The sequence below is a fragment of the Varanus komodoensis genome, unplaced genomic scaffold (genome assembly GCF_004798865.1).
Source record: "Varanus komodoensis strain SLA01 unplaced genomic scaffold, ASM479886v1 scaffold58, whole genome shotgun sequence".
NCBI classification, from domain to species: Eukaryota; Metazoa; Chordata; class Lepidosauria; order Squamata; family Varanidae; genus Varanus; species Varanus komodoensis.
Genome location: NW_025336197.1, coordinates 998608 through 1020897, shown reverse-complemented (window position 1 = coordinate 1020897; position 22290 = coordinate 998608). Strand labels below are relative to the sequence as shown.

The 22290-nt window shown below is 38.7% G+C and overlaps 1 protein-coding gene across 8 annotated transcripts in view; it reads left to right on the top strand.

Annotated features, from left to right (window-relative positions):
• Positions 1-22290, top strand: part of SATB1 (SATB homeobox 1) — a 129504-nt gene that overhangs the window by 18408 nt on the left and 88806 nt on the right. For 2 of the 8 annotated variants that reach the window (XM_044449393.1, XM_044449391.1), the window contains exons 1-5: positions 11318-12726; positions 15254-15489; positions 19098-19274; positions 19844-19970; positions 20698-20821. In XM_044449393.1, the coding sequence (XP_044305328.1) occupies positions 15279-15489; positions 19098-19274; positions 19844-19970; positions 20698-20821 (639 nt within the window). In that variant the 5' untranslated portion in view covers positions 11318-12726; positions 15254-15278. Of the gene's footprint in view, positions 1-11316; positions 12727-15253; positions 15490-19097; positions 19275-19843; positions 19971-20697; positions 20822-22290 lie in introns of those variants that run through there. The other 6 variants (XM_044449395.1, XM_044449394.1, XM_044449398.1 and 3 more) reach the window with 5 other exon arrangements.

Below are 22290 nucleotides of genomic sequence, written 5' to 3'. Positions count from 1 at the left end.
GTATGGCACTTAAATATATGATAGCAGAAGGGAAAAAATGAAAAAGGGGTTATGTTACCTGGAGATGCAATGAGTACCATTCTGAAAGGGTGGTGTCCATACTGCAATCTATTTTATATAATGTGATCAGCCGCATGAAAATGTTTTGAGAACTCCTGATTTGCAGTTCAGAGCAATTTATGGATTATTTAGGCCATTAATTGTTGAACTCTAGCAGGCAGGAGCACACTGCTTCTGGCATGTTCATCACTTTTGTTTTCAATTAACAACCTCCCATCAACTTATTCATGGGTTGTTAGCATGACATCCGAACATGGTCACTCTGGGCTGCTAAGGGGTTAAATAATCTAGAGTTGACTTTCCAATAAATCTTGGGTTAAAGCTGGGTTATTTATCCCTAAGCAACCCAAAGTGTCTAGGTTCTGATATAATCTAAATGGGGGGAATCATAGGTTGTTGTTTGATAGCAGAAGTAATGAACATACTCGGGTTGGTATATACTGGACAAGCACTCCCACTTACGTCTGTCAGCCTATGGTTTAAACAACCCTTGGGTTGTTATTGTGGACCAGCCAGACATCTTGAAAAATGATTTAGGGAAAAACTCCCGCTTAAATAGTTCCTTGAGTGAATACCTACATTTATCTGCCTAATTTGCATTGGGCTGACCTTTGTTTAGGTATTTGTAATGGGGATGGTGGAAGAGAACACCCTCTTCTCTAGCGTCCTCGAAATACTACACAGTGAGTGGAGTTGTGCTACTGAATGGGGTAGATTGTGGTGTAGGGGACTGAAGAGGCATGGGGAGGACCCTGTGAAAAATTAAGCAGAGACTGCTGGGGGCAGTTAAGATAAGTGGTTATGCCAACACAAAGAAAATTATGCTTTAATAGATTGTAACCTCGCCACTATCACAAAATCATTACATGCATGCATTCAGTGTTTGTAAGCCTGATATAAGCTCAAAAGTCTCAACGAGCTGGGCTAACTAGAAATGACTTCCTACATATTTGACATAATATTTTGAATTGTATATAAGGCTGAAGTTTGTTGTGAAGCAACGCAGAATGGAGAAGTAGTGTAACTTCCAAGGCTTCAGTCCTATACACATTTAAACTGCTTAAATTATACTGATTTCAGTGGGATTTAAGCAACCAAGCTATTCACAGGAATGAAGTCAAAGTGATTTATTATCCTTCTATCCCAAAAAAGGAGGGGCGACAACTAGTTATGTGTCCCTAAGGAGTATTTGGATTTACATTCCTTGTGTAAGTGTCGCATGTAATATGTCAAGCTGTTCATTTTTTTCCCCAAAATGATTGTGGTTTGAGAATTAGTTTGATATGGTATGGGGTCCTGTTACTTCAAAAACAAAATCAGCCTGCTGTATGACTTTTGGTTAGTATCTTTTGATTATCCGAATCGCATATATCTCTCCAAAGCTGTTGGGTGTTATTTTAAACAAGGTTCTGCCTGTGCTCATCACTCGTATGTCCCAACTGATCAATTGCAACCTATCACATGGAGCTATTGGTTACTGGTCCAGTCTGATACACTTTAAGATTTCCTCATTGTAAAAAAATCTTAATTGGCACGCTTTTGATAACTTATAAATTGAGGATAATGAATTTCTAAAAATCCGTCTATTTTTATCAGTAATCTGTTTTTTGTGAGACATGATCCACATTCTCCTATTGAACTAATATATTTAGAAGCATAGAAACATAGAAACAGAGCGAGTCAGAAGGGGTCTCCTGGGCCATCTAGTCTGACCTCCGGCACCAGCCGGCTCCGCTCACGACATGCTCACCATGTGGACGTCCAGCCTATCCTTGAACACCTGCACCGATGGGGCCTCAACAACCTCTCGTGGAAGCCCATTCCACACCCTCGGGGTTCTGACTGTCAGGAAATGCTTCCTGGCATTCAAATGGAACCTTGGCTCCCTGAGCTTTGCTCAATTGGAGCACGTTCTGCCTTCCTCTGCAGGGGAGAACAGGTCTCTACCCATCTCCATGTGACATCCCCTCACATACCTGTATGTCGCCAACATATCCCCTCTGAGTCTCCTCTTCTCCAGGCTGAAGAGACCCAGTTCCCTCAGTCTCGCCTCATACGGCATCCCCTGCAAACCGGCCACCAACCTTGTGGCTCTACGCTGCACTGACTCCAACCTGGCTATATCCTTTCTGTAATGAGGGGCCCAAAACTGAACACAATACTCCAGTTGCGGGCACACCAGAGTCGTGTAGAGTGGTAGTAATACCTCTCTTGATCTAGAAGCCACACTTCTGGCTATGCAACCAAGGGTGGCGTTCGCCCTCTTGATCACAGCATCACACTGCTGACTCATGTTTAGCCTGCAGTCAACCAGTACCCTGAGGCCCCTTTCACAAGTGCTGCTCTCCAGCCACTTATCACCTAACCTGTACTTATGACAGCTATTCCTATGCCCCAAGTGCAAGACCTTGCACTTATCCACACTGAACGCCATCCTGTTGTCTCCTGCCCACTTCCATAGTCTGTCCAGATCCTTTTGGATCTGGAGTACCTGCTCCTAGGTTGTGGCCACCGCTCCAGTTTTAGTGTCATCTGCGAATTTGATCAGCAGACTGTTCACCCCTTCTCCCATGTCGTTAATGAAAAGATTAAACAGGATCGGCCCCAGGACAGAGCCCTGGGGGACCCCGCTTGTCACTGGCCGCCATCCCGATGATTCCCCGCTAATGGTTACCTTCTGCTTTCGGTCAGTCAACCATGCCCTAATCCACCGGACAGTGCTTTGGTGTATCCCAAAACTCCTCAGTTTCTCCACCAGGATATCATGGGGCACTTTGTCAAAGGCCTTGCTGAAATCCAGGTATACCACATCCACTGCATCCCCTCCATCCAGCCATCGCGAAACCTTGTCATAGAATTCCATAAGGTTTGTCTGGCAGGACCTGTTTTTGCGGAAGCTGTGTTGTGTGGCTGTCAGCCTCCCTTTCCTATCTAGCATCACTAGATCTCTCTCTATTATGAGCCTTTCCATTGGTTTTCCTACAATGGACGTAAGGCTAACCGGTCTATAATTCCCCATGTTCTTTCTACTACCCTTTTTGAAAATTGGGACCACTGATGCCACCCTCCAGCCCTCTGGAACTTCACCCGTTCTCCACGAGGTCTCAAAAATGGAGGCCAGCGGGTGTGAGAGAACCCCTGCCAACTCTCTAAGTACACTCAGTTGTAACCCATCAGGGCCTGGCGCATTTGTAATGTCCAATGCCCTGAGGAGCCCCTCGACTTCAAGGGGGGTGACTCTAATCTGTGCCCCTAAGTCCCCAGCCTCATCTAATCTCCTATGCGGATATCCCCCGTCCTGCTTTGGGGAGAAAAAAAAAATAATGATCCTTCCACAGGATTTGTATTTAAAGTAGTGAAACCACACTAATATTGTGGGATAATGATAATTGTCGCTAATTTGAAGTTGACTATATGGGCATAGTGACATTAATAAACTAGTTATCAGGTAGTACAAACATTAATATAATTTTGCAAAAACATGTAACATCAGTAACTTGACTTTAGCTTTGAAGTTAATTTAATAATCTATCAGTATGTGCTGATTAAAATGTTTTCAGAAGATATTACAAGGATAAAGGGAGAGTTCGTCCAATATTTAATCAATGGTGAAATCCCTACTTGAATTTTGCATATTTGTAACCCTGACTGATGCATTCAACTGCAGAATATGAATACCATGGCATATTTGGATATCTGATGCTTCTGAGACAACATCCTAAGTTGATAATCAATTAATGCTTTACATGTATTAAAGTACTTAAGTTTAATGAAGAGAACACAGTTTAATACAAACTCAGTGTGATCTGTATGTGGAAGATCTTGAGATTTCTGAAACATATAACATACTAGTAGGATAGAAGCTTGCTTTCAAAATTGAAGCTAAAGCTTTGCACAGATGCATAGAGACTTGAGGTAGGCTGGCTCTGTGTTAGAACACATGCGTTGTATACACAATGTCTCAGGTTCAGTCACTGGGATCTCCATGGGCTAGCATCTTCAGACTTCTGTCTGAAATGCTAGAGAGTTTCAGCTAGTCAGAGTGCACAAATTACAGCCTAATTTGGAGCAACTGGTAGGTTTCAGTATAGTGGATTGGTACCATATCAATAGTACTATAGTGCATATTATTGTACTAATTACACTATTGTATGTATGTATTTCTGTTTTACAACATCATATAAAAATACAATATAAAATGCACCATATTAAAACATCATAAGAAAGCTTGCAATACAAAGTTTAAAACCAATCTTAAATGGATTTAAAAATTACAATAACTTGAAGAAAAATCTTAAAATCTCTTTAGCAACTAACAAGCCTTAACAGACTAATTGAATGCTCTGCACTAGAGGTCCATCCAGCTGAAAGGATAGTAAAGGCAGGTCTCACTGGGCCACTATAACTGGTGGCCACCACTGAAAAGACCCTTCTCCTAGTTGCTACCAACTGAGCCACTCTTGGAGATGGCAGTCAGGGGCAGGCCCCAGATCTTTATTTTGTACTAATAGTACCTGGTATTAAGATACACAGATAAGTAACAATATAGTGGAGTCTATGGTAACTGAAAATTTCTTCAGGCAATGCTTTGCTGATTGGGTTTTTCGGCATCCCAGCTGGCCCTCTTGCTACATAAAATGCAGTGGTCCTTCTCAGGCAGTGCCATAGGTACTAATCTGATTATTTATTTTGTAACATAACTTGTAAGGCTAGTCTTTAATGGAAAAGTTTTATTATCAGAGTGTATTGGACTATTGGTTCCATAAACCCATTTCAGGGATCTGTGTCTGATTTTGGCTCTTACCAACAAATATTCCTGAAGCCTTTACATTTTTTCCATTAAAATGTGCACATTTCAAAATTAGGTCAGAGTGTGACTTTTCTGTCATAGTTATGAATATAACACTGGCACATTTAGCATGCCAATGATTTCCCACATTTAATGTAAATAAGGACTATCTTGATTAAAACCTGATTGTTTATAGGTGAACAAAAATACTGGTGGTTATATTGCCCATAAACACACTAATAACAGTGCAGTCTTAGACATGTTTACTCAGAAGGAGATCTTGAATTCAATGGCCCTTATTCTGAGGATTATGATGGTCACATTCTGCAAACCTTATATTGAACTAGTCCATAGTGGATGGCTTATTCAAGTATGTATACTCAATGCAACTGTATCATATGTACATTTTTCTTGATTCTTGCTGGTATTTGATGTACTCTATTAAGACATACACTTCATGATCTGAGTTTTACTACTGCTCTAAAAATTAAATGATCTAATTTGCATTTACCACTGTGGATTCTGGGAGGAATATGACCTAACCATAACTTAAAGAAATCAGGAAAACAGAAGAAAAATGGGACAGGGCAGGGGGGAAAATCTTACAGAAAATCCATAAAGAACTTATTTGTAAACTCTCTTTCATCTGGGTCAGGGAGCTTCCCCATGCTTGATCAGATAAACTTGGAGATTATAGAACTTCTTTGTTCCCAAGGCACCAGAGTTTTCAGAGGTTTGCCCATGGTTTCCTAGAGTCTTAAAAATCATCCCTTTGGAGATGTTTGTTGGACTTTGTCTAAGATGTTATTATTGTCTAGGACCAAAAATAAATTTAAACTAAAACCTCATTCTATTTCTGCATGTATAAGATCTTGTTTTATATTCTGAGCCATAGTAAAACTTTTAAGAAAATGATAATTCACAATGTATTAAAATATTATGAGTAGGCAAACTTGAAGCTGGTAATGTCAGATTTGGTGATATTAGGTGTGTGTTCATTGGTGACATTGGGAGTTCAGGCTTACATGCGTGTATGTAACAGGTATGCCAGAGAAATCTGCAAATGTGTTTGGATTTCTCGAACTCTGACCCTTGTATTCTGCAGTGGACTGGGTTTTCCTAAGGAAACTCTGCACTTGCAGACTGGTTTTTTACTTTCCAGAATTTTGTCCAAATGTAGTTTTAGGGAAAATACAAAAATGTTTTGAAGCTTCTTTTCCTTTCATAGTTGAAATCATAAAAATGTGCACTCTGGAAAGATTTGTGTATGGGGGCAGGTCACTCCTTTGGGGGGTATAATTTTTCAGGAATTTTTTTTTTTTTTGGAAAATGGAAAAAAAAATCAGATTCTATGAATGACTGGCTGACAGAATGAAAGCTGCCTGGCATTCTACAAAACACAGATGTAGGGGATTTAACAAAATCTGCACATCCCTAATATGTAATATATAAGCCAGCCTGCTCACCATGCTCTAGAGCAGAGGTGAATAATGTGGCTCTCTAAATGGTAGACTGCAACTCCTGCCATTCTTCACTATTGGCTGTGCTTACCTGTGGCTGTTGAAAGCTGCTGTTCAATAACAACTGGACAACTTGACAATACAAGTTTCCCCCTGCTCTAGAATACAGAATGACCAGGCAGAAATCTGGCATGTGCAAATAGAGCAATACAAATAGAGACATATTTGATTTTTCAGTGGCTAATGTCCCAGACCCTCCAACCATTCTCCCAATATTTCTGTTTATTTTCTCCTACATAAATGGAATGAGAAAAGTAAAGTGTCATATTCAGATTTTGCAGAGAGAGCTAAACCTGTGCTCCATCCTTGAAATTTGGGTGCAATTAATATGTATCACAGAAGATTTGTACTCCTTTTCTACCTCTCTTTCTACACACATGCATACACACAGACACACACAAGCACACAGACACTATCATGATGGCTATTTAGTTAGTGCATACATAATGATATACAATATTCTTGATTTTTTACTTCTAAGTAAATAGAGCATTACATTTGTCCATGCTCTGAAAGTTCACTCTGTACATACCAGTTATATGGCGGCCAGATTTGCATAATTACCTTTGCTGGTAAGTCTTCGTGTGTTTTCCAAACTCAGGGAAAATGCCTTTTGTAGTGGGAAACAAACCATTCAGAAACTATGGGCTACTGTAAAGTTGTGGGGTAGATTGTTATCCAACCCAAGAAACCACCTTTGATAGGTTTCAGTAAAATGAGAAGATGAACCAGTGAGAGTAATTGAGAAAATCTAGCCAGAATCTAGGTTCAACTACGCTGCAGGCTTTTAACTTCCATGGGATTGTTTCAAATTAAATAGCTTAAAAGCTGCAAGCTTGAGGATGAGTCTTACACAGACCATCATTTGTAATATGTGCATCATACTGTTCTTACATGCTGCAACCACACTTGGAATGCTGTGTGTACTGTACTTTCTAAAGCCCCTGTACTTAAAAAGGGATATTACATAGTTGGAATAAGGGTAGAAAGGGGCAACCAAAATGATCAAAGGTCCAGAACAGCTCCCCTATGAGAAAAGTGTACAAAATCTTAGTTGTTTAGCTTAGAAAAGAGGCAAGAAAAGGGAGTCATGCCTGGTGTGAAAAATGGATAGGGAGATATTTTTCTTTCTCTCCTATCATACCAGGATACTAAGTCATCCCTTGGATCATTGGAGACTGATTCAGGAAAGGTAACATATCTGGAATCCACAGTACGTAGAACCACAAGATGTAGCGATGGTCACCAATTTGGATAGCTTTAAAAGGGGTTTGGACAAATCCCTGGAGAAAGCTGTCAACGGCTAGTAAACTGCTGGTTATATGCAACATCCAGTATCAGAGGCAGTAGGCCTATGTACATCAGTTGTTGGAGAACAACTGGTGTAAGCTGTCCAACGGTCATTTGGCTAATGGATGGACTAGAAATTTAATAAATACATACATACATAGGTAGGAGGGTACTGTTGCACTCATGACCTACTTATGGGCTTCCTTCAGACAGCAGGTTGGATACTGTTTGAACAGAATACTGGATAAGATGGAGCTTGGTCTGACCCAGCATGGCTCTTGCTTTCTTAATAAATTTCAGATAAGAAATGCTATGCTGGATCAAACCAAAGCCCTACCTAGTGCAGTACTCTGCTCAAAGAATAACTAATCAGATACCCATGTGAAGCTCACAACCAGGACATCAGGGGAACAGCTCCCTGCAGCTTGATTTCTCAGCAAGCAGTGTACAAGGGCATACTGCATCTGATATATGACCAATTGCCATTGATAGTGTTATCTCCTATGAATTTGTCTAACCTCTTTTCAGCGTCATCCAACTTGGTGGCAATTTTGAGAAAAGTTGCATAGTTTGTACATGATATGTAAAGAAATCCTTCTTTCTTATCCTGAATTTCCCACCATTCAGCTTCATTGGATTAGCCTGGGTTCTATTACTGTCTCTAGAAAATGAACAATTTTATATACCCTCCTTTCTTCCTTTATTTTCTAAGCTAAGTAGCCCCAGACATTTTAACCTTTCTTCAAGGTAGAGTTGATTCAGCCCCTTGATTATCTTGGTGGTTCTTTTCAGTGACTTTTTAACTCTATCAAATCTCTTTTGACATCCAGTGACCACAACTTTACACAGTATCCAAGAGTCATTGCACCACAGATATGTAGATAGGAATTATAATACTGGCCATTCTTATTCTCAGTTTTTGTATGTCTGCATGTGCATACACAGACAAGCTGAATGTTAACTTATTCTACCTTCAGCTGTACTCCTTCAAATAACTGTTGTATAATACTGTTATATTTCAAGCACCATGCTCTTTATTTCTAACACAATAATCTATTCTGTGCATTGCTGACTGTTATAAATATTTTATGCATTTCACCCCATTACCATTTTCTGCACACACTCTATGGTGTTTGTGTTTACTTCAGTAGATGTCAGCCTATATTTCTCTGTGTATCTTTGATGCTTTGTTTTGGTGTTCTAGTAAGGTGTGTATGTCTAAAACACTTGTTTTTCTGAGCATTTACTAATTTGTATTCTTTCTTTGTTCAAAGTTTAAAATGCTGCATTTTTCATCTTGCATGTTATGAAAAATTATCTCTCTGTTACCTATTAAAAAACGTAAGTTTATATGACAGCGTATCAGTTTCTCTTAAAAATACATTTGCATTTGAGGTAACCCAAATGTTACATACACAGGTTAATATTTACCCAGAAACCAATTACGCCACTGTAGTTGGATTAAAGATCCAGAATAAGATGAAAGACTATCTAGCTTAACTGGTCTCTGGATCCCAATCAGCATGTTTTTGAACTTTTACATTTTTTGGCTCTTTCAGTAAATATGTGCCTATCCTCTTAGCTTGCGCAGACTTGTTTCTTTCAAGCTGCCAGTGTTGTTTACTTCTCTAACTGGTACAGCTTGTGCATCATAGTGCTCATATTTATAATTATTAGAGTTGCAAATAAATAATTTACCACCAGCATTATTTTGCTGTCCTGATGTATCAGCCCTCCTTCCACCAAATGTAAAAGGTATACTACAGGACATTCTGCCCAGGACTCAACAGTCTACAAATCTTTAATATGTTAAAAGTAATAATGTGGACTTATTCATTTTGTGGCTGTATTCACATAAACCCAGGCCTAAGTACTTGTCTAGGTTATTCTGCCCAGTCTCTTGCTCTCTTTGTACTATTTATCATTCCCAATAGTTCCCTGCAAGAAGAACAGTATTTAGTCTTCTTTCTGTGTTGGATGAATGCAGTACTGAGAATGGTTAGCAAGGATCCTACTTTAGTAATATTCTTCCATCTTTGAAGATGTTTCTTATGCCTGCTCTTTCTTCCCTTTAAACTTCCCCTCAGTGCAAAACAAACATGAAAGTATATGAAGAATTTGGTAGACTGAAGTACCGTCATTGTGGCCTAAACAACCACTGTGCCAGAGATCTTAACACCTGGGGTTTGTAAGAACCCAGCCCTCTTTTTTAAAGTATAGTACAATGACATCTTCGAATGTAAGCACCAATTGGGAAGCAAGACCCTTTGTACATCCAAATAAACATGCTTAGATGAAGGCTAAAGGTTCCGCTGGAAATCCTGCTATTGCTAGGTTTCTTGAACTTAGAATCTGCTTCTAGGATAGTCGCTTACAGGGATGTGTATTTTTGGAATAATCCTTGTTTACAGTGCTAGCCAGAAAGTACTAGACTTGTGTCCCAGTAGTGTCAAATACTGACAGGACAATAAAATCCCCTAAAGATGGAAGCAATCTTCCCTGGTGATATTGTTTGTTAGTGGCATGTTCCCACAAACAGCATGATGATGATGAGTTCAACCTGTTCCTTGTACAAATACTTTCATGCAAGTACAGTGTAATGCACATGAGTGCTAAAACCGGCAGCATTTCCATTTGCTGCCTGTCAAGGGTTGTGTCTACTGCCAGGTGAGACTGGGACAGCAAAATAGCTTGTGGATTGCAGATGTACTCACGGAGATAGACACATCCTGCTACTTTTTCGCACTCCTCTAAGGTATGCCCCTTCCCAGCAGAGTATTATACAAGCGCACTCCATCCTATTTCTCCCTCGCTATGGAACCATGACTGCCAGCCATATGCTCCTATGCGTTGTGTGCACCTGCTCTCAGTTCCCGTCTCTGTAGATTTTGCTGCCTGCGCAGATGCCCACGTTCTTTCGATTGCTACTTTGTTTCCAAGTCTGTTGGGTGCGCTACCCCCCCTGCCCCCCGGGAGTGCCAAGAGACGCCGGCATGGGAGTTGCCTTTGGCATCTTATGCTGGTGGTGCGCCTTTGCCCTCTCCCATTTAGGTCGTGGCTACTGCCACGAGGGTGTGAAGAATATGCATGCATTTATGATACGGCTTGTAGGACTTAGGCGCGTGCGCCTCGTCCTGTCGCTTGGTTTCTCCCTTTGCGCCCCTTCGCCGCCTCTCCACCCCTTGGGCGCCCCTCTCGCGGCACAGGGAAGGTGGCCTCCGCTCCTGCCGCTCCTGCTTGGCCTGTCCCTCTCGGCAGTCCAGTCTGCACTCGTTAATCGTCTGCCTTGTGCTGCTGCCAGCGACATCCCTCTTGCATTGCTCCCTGTTATTCTGGGTATTGTGTGTAATAAATGCACAGCCGCCTCACACTAATCAAGCTGATTACAAATTCTTGCGCGCCCTGTGCCGGAAATCGCACACCCCTCGGCTCCCTCTTTTCCCCTCCCTTCGCCTCACTCCCCCACCCCCGGCTTTCTTGTTTTAACCCCCTCCCCCTTCAGCCTTAACCCTCCAGCCCCCTTTTTAATCCAATTCCTATTTCCACCCCTTCTAGATGCCCTTTCTTCCCCCCCCCCCCCCCTCGGTTTACTCCGCCGCCGCCGCCACCTCCTCCTCCTGCTTGTCTCTGTCTCTCCCTCCCAGGACGCGTCGGATGATCCGGGGCCGCCGGGGAAGAGCTCCAGGCAGCAGCGGGGAGGCTACGTTCTCCTCCTGTCTTGGGCTGTATACATTTTTTTTTAAAGCCGGTGGCCCTCGGTGTTATTTTGTATTAAAATGAGGAGGAGGAGGAGGAGGAGGAAGAAGCGGCGGCGGCGGCGGCGGCGGCGGCAGAAAGCAATAGCGGAGAGGAAGGAGCAGGAGCAAGGGACGGCGGCGGCAGCAGCAGGAGGAGGAGTGATGAGTCAACTAATAATTTAATGGGGACAGAGAGAGCGAGCGAGAGGGAGAGAGAGCGAGCGCGAGCAAAGCAAGCTACGTCCGGGGGACACACACTCACATTCACAGCCCTGTAACATCCAGCAACAACCACCAAACCGGCCTAAATAACAATAATAGCCAACCGAGGGACAACAAGAATTTGAAAGCTCACAGGATTAATTTTATTATTATTTTTTGGTAACCTGATTACCCTTCTTCCCACCCCACCCCCTTCATCTTCTTCCCCCGACGTTCATTTTGCCTAACTCTTCGGAAGTATATTATTATGTTTAATTCTTTTCTCCTAAGTGAAGTGATTGTTTTTATATTATTTTATCTTATTTACTTTTGGTGGTGACTGTGTCTCCTTCTGCCCCCCTCCTCCCAAGCGCAGTCTCTCCGGGTAAATAAGAAAGGAGAGATTCTCTGCATTATTATTTTAATAAATAGCAAGGGCAATAGTGAAACTGATTTTAGTGCCTTTACTTGTAACTTTTCTGTAGCCTTTTATGTTTTATGTTTTTTTCTGGGAAGGCTTTATGCAGAAAGTTTTGGGATTAGTTTTTTGGGGGGAGAAAGGCATGCCTTTAGCTGTATTTTTTGTGTACGTGTGCTCTGTTTTATTAGAAAATAATTGTAAGAGACCAACTCAATTGATTTTCTACTTCTAAAAATATCAGAAACGCTGTTTCACTCCCTCCCCCCACTTCGTTTTCTTATTTACACTTTTTTTAATGAATGCGGACTTAGACAGGTCATACCTTTTTGTTAGTATTACTCTTTATTTTCTAAAAAGAAACTTATTACTGTCACTATTCTGCTGTCTGGTTACATTTTTTACCTCTCTAGTTTCCCATTATTAGAAGCTCTGCATTTTTAGTACATTGATTATTACCTTTTTTTCCCTTGCTGCCTTCCTCCATTGGCTACTATGTTTGGCTTATGCATTTCTCCCACCTCTTCCTAGAAAAAATAGAATTTTAGGAAGGAAGTATCCTTCAGGTTTCCATCATTTTTATGGTTTTTTTTTCTAAAAAAAAGGAGTTAGAAAACATCAGTCTTGAGCTGCTGCTGCTTCTTCAAGAAATCGTCTGCAAAGGAAGTCTCCTTTGTTTCTGTTATTTATATGCTGTCAAGTTTTGAAGTGGTGAGTTTCAGGTCTTTTTATAAAATTTCCCTCAAACTGCAGTGTTCCTGTTTCTAGATAGTGTTTTGCTTCTTTGTCTCTTTAAAAGGTCACAGTGAAAGCTTGGCCTGGATTATGACAGCCATATGGAATGGATAAGAACAGAGCCTCTCTTAAATGTGATTAAGGGGTTTTATCTGGAGAGAGGGGGAGGGGAAAAAGAAGAAAGGGGAGGGGGCTAACTCTCAAAGTGTTAAAGATACAATACTCCATTCTACTTGCAGAAACATTGCTTTGACAACAGAATTTCTCTCGGAAAATGCTTTCAATGTTATTGCCTGTCTTAGTAGTGCACTTACGAAATCGTACCTTGAAGCTAATTTTTATGTTGAAAACTTGTAGAGGGAACAAATGGTGGAACTTGAAACCAGCAGAAGCTCTTGGCCTTGTCATCTCCAGAGATAATAGTTAACTTCATGGAGCTGTCAAAGGCAGACCATGCTGACTGTTGCTCATTACTATGTGAGAAGGGGGGAGGGTTTAATGAACTTTAGCCTTGGGCATAGGAGTTTAAATTAGTAAATTAGGTGTTTTATGTGCAGCTTTGCAACATAAATCTTTTTACAAGACAACTGAGCTAGAGGATGTAAAGTGGGTGGGTGTTCTTAAGTCCAATTTAAAATGACCTGCTCCGTCTTTTAGTCATCATATACAAAATAAATTGCTATCTGTTTGTTGGGCATGAGATACTATTGATCTAGAATATCACATGTTTAGTCCATATCTTGAAGCAGGTGAAGTTGTGGAAGGGTGACGGTGACATTGTTGTTAAAGGTGTTTTCAGACCATCCACTAATTCGAGAGAAGTAAGTGAAAAACTAGAGTGTCTGACTAAGTATTCTGGTGAAGCACCACCAAGCAGTGTAGATGTTAGTAATTTAGATGTGCAGTTTTGGGTTAAACAGCAGTTAATGTAATGAAAAAGAATAATCTTGATTAAAAAAAGTGATTAAAGTAGGCATATTTATTGTTAATGAGACTCATAACCAAAAACAGATGGGACCACAATCAACGGTAAACCTTTGGTTCGCAGCATGTCACCCTGGAGTGTATGGATAAATAACCATTATATTCTAAACTTTATAGTTATTCAGCTGGCATTCTTAAGGTTGCTCTAAACCTTCAGATTAACATTGCTTTTTATGAAAGACAAAGCAGTGTATGATTAAACAAGAGACAAATTACAAGGGGAGTACACAGCATCTCCAGCAAAATGAAGATTCCATCAGAGGTGGGAAAATGTGATAAATTATATATACTATCAAAACTATTGTGAAAGGAGCAGTGCTTCTTTTCTATGTAATCCCCCCGACCCAGTTCATATATTAGGGTTTATGCTTAATAATGCAAGTACTGCTTCATAAATGACTAGTCACCTGTTTTTAGTTATCATCTTGCATATATAATAGAGAAGACATTGCAGTTAAACCTTAGTCAGAATGGATGGAACCTAATGTAAAGTAAGTATCCTTGCAGAATAAAAGTACAACCAAAGCACTCATTTTCCAAAAGTCAACAGCTTGTCTTTGTTTCTTTCCTCTCTCTGTCTCTCTTTGGTATGTCAATGTTACAGTACTCTGTGATTATATGTAACATGCATGGCGTATCATAGAATATTACTATTTTTGAAAAAGGAAATCTCATGGTGAAAATGCTACATTTTCAAAAGCAGGGATACTACTTCAATGCTAAGTTGAAGTTATAAGTGTCTTCATTCTTTGCTTTCACATTTATTCTGATACTCAGATATGTGTTACAAAGATTCCATAGGTGCTGAAAGGTTTTTAATTTGATATCTAGAAAGCTGTAATAGTCTAAAAAGCCTTCCATATTTTCTTCCATATGACATTCGTAAGATGACATAGTTGAGCCAACATTTCATACTCAGCTTTACGACATGGAAAAAGTTTACCTACATTTTTTCAAATCCAGAGTTAATCAATCTTTTAATATATAAATTAGGGTTACAAATGTCCAGAGAGTGTCAGATATCTGAGGTTTTATACTTTTATCTGTAAAGGATATGCATGTGCATGAAAGATCATATAACTAGTTTAAACTGTTGCATGCCTAGCTCAGATTCTTCCCTCTTTATTTTCTGAGGAATTAGACAATGCAAGATTTCCCCACATTAAACTGAAATATTTTGAGTCAGTAAGGGATTTGTCACAAGAACATACACATTAGAGATCTGTAGCAGTGGGTATACTACTGTGTGAATGCTACTAAACACTCACACCTACTATTCTCACTCATGGATTCCTAAGATACAGAGCCTGTTTACAATGTATATATGCTAGGTTAAGAAACTTCTAAATGGTAGGATAGTTTGACAATGAAGCACATTTCCTGAGTGTACTTTTCTTTAAAATACATTTAATATTATGTGAACATGCTATACAGATGTATTATGTACATGTGTAAAGCTGCCTACATAAAACTACGCACGCGTATACAACACATATATATTTTTTTTAAATCATGGCAGGTGATCTTTAGAGGCGGGACTGAGTATGGATCATTTGAACGAGACAACTCAGGGGAAAGAACATTCAGAAATGTCTAACAATGTAAGCGATCCGAAGGGTCCACCAGCCAAAATTGCCCGCTTGGAGCAGAATGGGAGCCCATTAGGAAGAGGAAGACTTGGAAGTACAGGAACTAAAATGCAAGGAGTGCCTTTAAAACACTCTGGACACCTGATGAAAACACATACTAGAAAAGGTAACACAATAATTCTGAATCTGTTTTAGAAGAAACATACTTCCAGAATTGTGCATAATGTTCTTCACTATGACATTTCTGTTCTACAAGTATCTCATCCTTAACTCTGATGGAAATGGCACTTGGAAGATTGAACTGCATGCTTGGGTGGAGCATCTTGCTTTTCAGGGTGGAGTCTTTTTTAAATAGGAAAAAAGAACCCTTACTTTTGATTATCTGCCTTATTGAGACTGAATAATTCTACCAGTCAAAGATACCTCTTGTAATAAACTCATTCTGCATGGGGTGTTGAGCGAAACACTTTTTAATGGCATGTGAATGAATAATGTATTCTTGGAACAGCCAGATTTTTAGTTCTACCCTTGACAAGGGTCCAAAATTGGAAGGTCAATAGCATTTCTAAAACATTTGCTAGTTGGCTTTAAGAAAACGATACAAAGCTTTTTGGTGTTTGTGGAAAACTCTTTTATGATGACCATTTTTCGCACTTTGTTTCCTTAAGTACAATTCATTACTGAGAAATGAACAACTTGGGTGTCATATTGTTCAGTGACTGGTTTGCTGTAATTAGACATTCTCACAAGAAAAATACGGTTTTAGATCCAGTGACTGATTGTGGTATGTATGTGTCTGAGGCTCTGTTTGTACTATGATTATTTTAAAATAGAATTAATAGTATACATGATCTTTTTGAATCATACACAGCAGTCATGTTAATTTAAATCTAGATATGCTGTATATAATTTGGCATTTGTTTTAACACTTCTTTACTCAGTATAATTGCTGCATGTTTATAATTCAGATTTCTTCTTGCATTTGCTAAGCAAAGTACAACATTCAGCCAAGACAATTAAACACACAAAGTTAGAAGGCACTGGCATTTCATTCTGATGCATAACATTTATCATACAATCATTTATTTTTTCCTTGGATTGGCGAAAACAAAGAATATATTGATCTTAGAATGAACAGGCACAGCAGTCCGTATTGTTAGATCTGTATCTATTAAAAATGGAAAAAAAGCACTTCAGCAAATTCTTTGGCCTCTGCTCATGATTACCCTATTTATTGATTGTTTGCCAAGAATGTATGCATCTTAAGAAAGCCAGGGTAAGGCATTAAAAATATAATTTATTGCTGCTTTTTAAACAGAGTGCATTAATATTGTGCTGTGAAGCACTGGGGCTATATAAAAAGGACTTTCTGACGCCTGCAAACATATAAGTTCCATAAATTCCTAAATAGGAGATTTCAGCTGTCTCTCGTATTATGTGATATTTGCACAGCAAACTTTAATGCCAGGACAGTTTTAGACAAGGATTCTACAGACTTCTTTGCTTCTTATGGCAGACATGCTGTTTACATAGACTCATAAACCTTCAGCAAAACCTCTAACACTGCCTTCAGGTTTAAATCATGCTGTATTTTTAGAATTGAGCACTGACCAGTGCTTTCCCCTTTAATACTAGAAGGTTATAAAGTTGCTGCTCTTGGAGGTCTTGCCAAGTAGTTGCAAGAGGGATCAGCTAGCTGAATTTGTGATCTCCTGCCCATCTCTCTCTCTCGGCATTTAATAGAAAGGAACTAGTGACAGGTTGTGGAGATTTAACATCTTTAGTAGGATTATAGCTTCAGTGGATAAAAAACTTATATTTAATAGTGACTTGTGTGGCCTTTCCCACAATAATCAAGATGCCTGTCCTATCACAGCATAAAATATAGCTGTTGTATACTCATCCCAGTGGGGATAACTTAAGGTGTTTTAATTGAGAGATTGGTTCCTTTTTGTTTGCTACTTGTGTAATTTCTTGCGTAGTACGCATTAGGAAGAAATATGCCATACAGTATTGCATTTCTCAAGTATGTGGTAAGTGAATCTATATAGATTCTGCAGAAAACCTCCTAATAATCCCTCCAGTCCCTCCTTCCTGCTCTCATGGCTTGTTGTGTTTTGGTTGTGGTGGGTCAGAATATATTACTGTACAATCTGACAAGTGAAACAAAGAAGTCAGCAGTTCACATTTTGATGATCCTACTCTGGACTTTTTTTTCCTTCCTGATGCATCTTATTATGAAATGCAGATGTTTTAAGACTAAGCCTATTGAAATGTTTCAAGCTAAGCCTGTTCAGAAAACCAGAGAGTGTCCATCTTTCCAAGCAACCTTAAGAGTATGGTTTACCAGAAACTACATTTCATTGCAAATGTAGTTGAAATGGTGTTTTTCACTTTGTTCATGTAGTAGTAGATTAAAGAGATTCTAGTACAACTTACTTTAATATCATCTATAAATCACTTTTACTAATGCAGTATGTGTTATATACCTTTGCAAGATTAGATGATTTTTGTAACTGTAGAGGATAGTGCTTACAGGGGCATTAATTTTTTAGGACTAATTGGTGATCTTAGGCACCCTATTAAAGTAACCTTTGCCATCCTTTATGTTAAAGATTGTGCCCTTTTGGCAGTATGCCATGAGACAGTTCCTGTGCAGCAGCTGTTTTAACTCTTTCCTTTTTGTTGATGAAGGTCCTGATCTGGTATCACTAAAGTCAGTTGGAGCTTTGTTAGTGGTTTAGTAGATTCATATACTACTTTCCTCTCATTTAAAAGCCTCAGTTGTGATCTCATAAGAACAGGTCCTTCTTCTAGCCCATGTTACTTGAATGATGCTGCACACACAGTGATCTGTTCATCTTCTATATTTAGCTAAAATTAAAGCAACAATTCTGCAAACCTTGCTTTATAAGAATCACAAATATGCACATGTTTAAAGACTTAACATGTTTCAGTAGCACTGCTATAATCCTACTGAGATCAATGAGATCTGTGATGCTTAATTTATAAATCACTTTGACTACAGTAGAACCACAGCAGTGTAAAAAAGGAACTAAGTAGTTAGTTGAAGCTGAAACTTTTTAAAAATGTTTATTCTACATATGTATTTGTAGCACAGTGTTTATTACCCCCTCCCCCTGGAATACATGTAATGACAACTTGGTGAACAGTAAACAAAAAAAAATATTGTGCAAGGGTTTTTCTTGTTTTCTGAAAATTTATTTTGTTATATGTAGCATCAGTGTGCCCTGCTTATTTCCAAATAAAATCAATTAGCATTAGGTTGGGTTGGTTTTCTTACACTGTTTTGTTAATGTGAAATTTGAAGAACAGCCAGACAAAGGTGAAATTTCATAACAATTACTAATTCAGCATTTTTGGCACTAATAAGGAAGCTTTATTGTAAACAGAATTATGTAGATGGCGTTGCAATAGCTTACTCAGAAGGCTTCTGCAGTATGTATTTAAGTAGTCACACTGCAGACTCTCACAACAAATCAGATTGGGTAGGGACAACCAACATTATTTCTCTGCAACCTACTTTATAGTTTCTATTAGCAGGTACTGAATTCTAAAGTAGATTGAAACCTATGCTTAATACTTATTATAAGGTTTATTAATAGTACGCATGTGGTACATCCTATATCTGGAAAGACCAGATAGGCCAGATAGGATAGAATTTCAACCAACTAATATTTATTTAGCAACTCATGCAGAAAGTACATGTAAACACCATACACATTTTGATTCCATCAAATTATTACATTACAGGAACCATGCTTCCAGTCTTCTGTGTGGTGGAACATTATGAAAACTCCATTGAGTACGACTGCAAGGAAGAGCATGCAGAATTTGTTTTGGTAAGGAAGGACATGCTGTTCAACCAGCTGATTGAAATGGCATTGCTGTCACTTGGATATTCTCATAGCTCTGCTGCCCAAGCAAAAGGTAAATATTTTTTATAAACGGCAAAACAATCTGTATTTACACTTAGGGGAGAGGTTGGGATAGGTTATTTTTGTTTTGTTTTCAGGAATGCTGCACCAGTGTCTATAATCAGCAACAAAGTAGAATTAATCTTTCAAGTTTTACTTAGATACATTTTTGTAGTCTTTTTTCATATGAAATATAGACGGTTTGCTTTGTTTTTAAATGCTTTCAGTGCAGTAATAGTCACTAATGATTCGCACGACGAAAGAACCACAAGTAAGTGTGCAACATAGACTATTGGGACAGTCAGCTTTGTTCTAGAACTGAGCTTCTCTATCTGTTCTTTCATGGGAAGTCCACAAGCCCATTTTTTGTAACATTGTAATTCACACTAGGAAGTTATTTATGGTCTATATAAACCAAGTTAATACTTATTCCTGCTACAGAGAAAAATATGTGGCAGGCAGCTAATTAAAAATAAAAATGAATATAATTTCTCATTATCATGGATTCTTTTACTTATTTCCTTAAAACTACTGACCTCAACATTAAATGCCCTTTCACTGTTATGTTTCTGCTTGGTGCAGGGCTAATCCAGGTTGGGAAATGGAACCCAGTTCCTCTCTCCTATGTAACAGATGCTCCTGATGCTACAGTAGCTGACATGCTGCAGGATGTTTATCATGTTGTCACACTGAAAATCCAGTTGCACAGGTATGTCAGACAGGGCAGTAGTCTTTGGGGAAAAAGTAGAGTTTTATATACTGCTTGGTTGCTGCTGAGTTAAGCAGACAATCTGCAAAATAATACCTGTATTCTTTTGTTGTTGCAGTTCATCAGGAAAAAAAAATACAGCACCATCTCACAATATTGTAGAAACCTTATATTCGCATAGCTCCGATTCATAGCTTTTCTTCTGGTATCTCATTAAAAGTATATTGCATTTTAGTCAATTAAATGATGCATTGCAAGAAGGCATTTTACATAAAGTTTACTTAAGAGAAAAATATTTTTGCATATCATGAACAGCACCATCTGTGTGCATTTTGAAAAAGAATGACTTGTTCACTCTTATAGTTGCAGTCAAGGTTTTTAAATTTCACTGTATCTTAAAGAGGGGGGAAGCTAATATATTAATTCTTTTCATGATCAGTTGTGAGAAGGCATTACACCTTAAATTGTTTTACCAAGCGCATCAGAGCAGGAAGGTAGAAGTAACATGAAAAAATAGTCGCCACATGCAGCTGATGTATAATTCATGCATCAATACAGCAGATGTGTTGTATAAAGTAATTAACTAATCGGAACAATCAGGAGACTGAGAGCAATCTCCAGATGCATCTGCTTGATGCGCAAAATGAAATCTGTCTGTCTTAAAGGAATGTTCTGCAGCAGAATGCAATCTTGTAATAATCCATTTTCTAATCTATGTCTCAAATAGTTGCCCTAAACTAGAAGACTTGCCTCCTGAACAATGGTCTCACACAACAGTAAGAAATGCTCTGAAGGACTTACTGAAGGATATGAACCAGAGTTCATTGGCCAAGGAATGTCCCCTTTCACAGGTACTTAGCATAAGTTGGAATGAATAATAAAATGCTACAGGCAACATTGATTTGAGATTAATATAGCCTATTGCTGCTGGAATCTTTTGCCAAAATTGCAAATTTGCATGACTACTTTATCAGTGTTTAAAACATGCTAAATTAATTTTCAAGCGGCAATTGAAGTATTGTATCCTGTTGAAGGCGTTTAGGTGAGGTTTGACTTCTTTTATATCAAACATTGAACTAGGCTATTCTAAGTGTGTTATATAGATCATATGTGTATCACAGCAGTGAAAAGGCTCTTGACATTGTTCAGCCTAGTCCTTGATTTGGAGTGTATCAGCCAAACTAGTACAAAATGCTAGTTCGTAGAAACAGAATCATTTCTACATTCATTGGGAACCTATGATGTGTTCTAAACTTATAAAGAAAGTATTAGAACAAATCCAAATATACAGTAATTCATAGTAATACATAATATTACACTTCATATAATGTGTGAAACTGATCTTAAAAAGGCTCTTGAAAAGTACTTTTGAGCTCTTCCCACTGTCGATTCAAATATATGAAATAAGATATACTAATACCAGATTACTAAATAGACTGCAAATATATATTCCTGCATAACCTTCAATCACATTTCATTGTTTCTATGTTTTCTTCTCACCTGTGAACTTATGTTCTGTTAGAAGTGCTGTTTTTGATCCCATGTTCACCATTTTTCAATGTTCATTTTTATGTTTTAAATTTGCTTTCCTGTACGGAATTGACTCTTTGTTCAGTCAGTAAGCATGGTGTGGTTCCTTTACCCAGTTCCCTCTGGTTTTTCCATAAACTAGTGCATTTGTCCAGTGGTAATTTCTATCATTATCCTTTCACCTGGTTGCCTTGTGATGAAATGGAGAAGCTCAGGGAGAACCTTGTTAAGTTAACCAGTTCTTCCTAAGGTTTTTTTTTTTTAAATAGTAGCTACATGGGAGATGTTGGCGCATGTGTGCTTCATGCACCCATGCATGTACTCCAATTTATTTGAAGTTTTAAAAAGCTCATGAAATTGATAAGGACCCAGACTTGTCAGTTTCACCAAAGTCTAGATTTCAGGGAACAGTGATGGAAATAGTGGTAAAACATAACTGAAGTGATGCAAAAATTCCTAGGTGATCAGAGATATTTGAAAATGCATGTGCAATAATTGCATTAGAGTGAAGCAATTCATATAATCTTAGTAATCCTTACAAAAACCATTAAAGATGAGACAATATTTTTTTATTTCTGCGTTGTAGAATCAGACCGAAAGTTGTTGGTTTGAAGATGCCTAAGTCCTCATAGTTCATGGTGGAGGCAAAGTTTGGATTATGAATTTCCTGGCTTACAGCTCAGTCTATTAGCCTTTGTTCTAAGGTTCTGTTGTTATTCATAGCTTGACTGCTGAACAGTGGTTTATCTAAACATTTAATTGCATTTTGCTTGGAAGGATTCCTTAATTT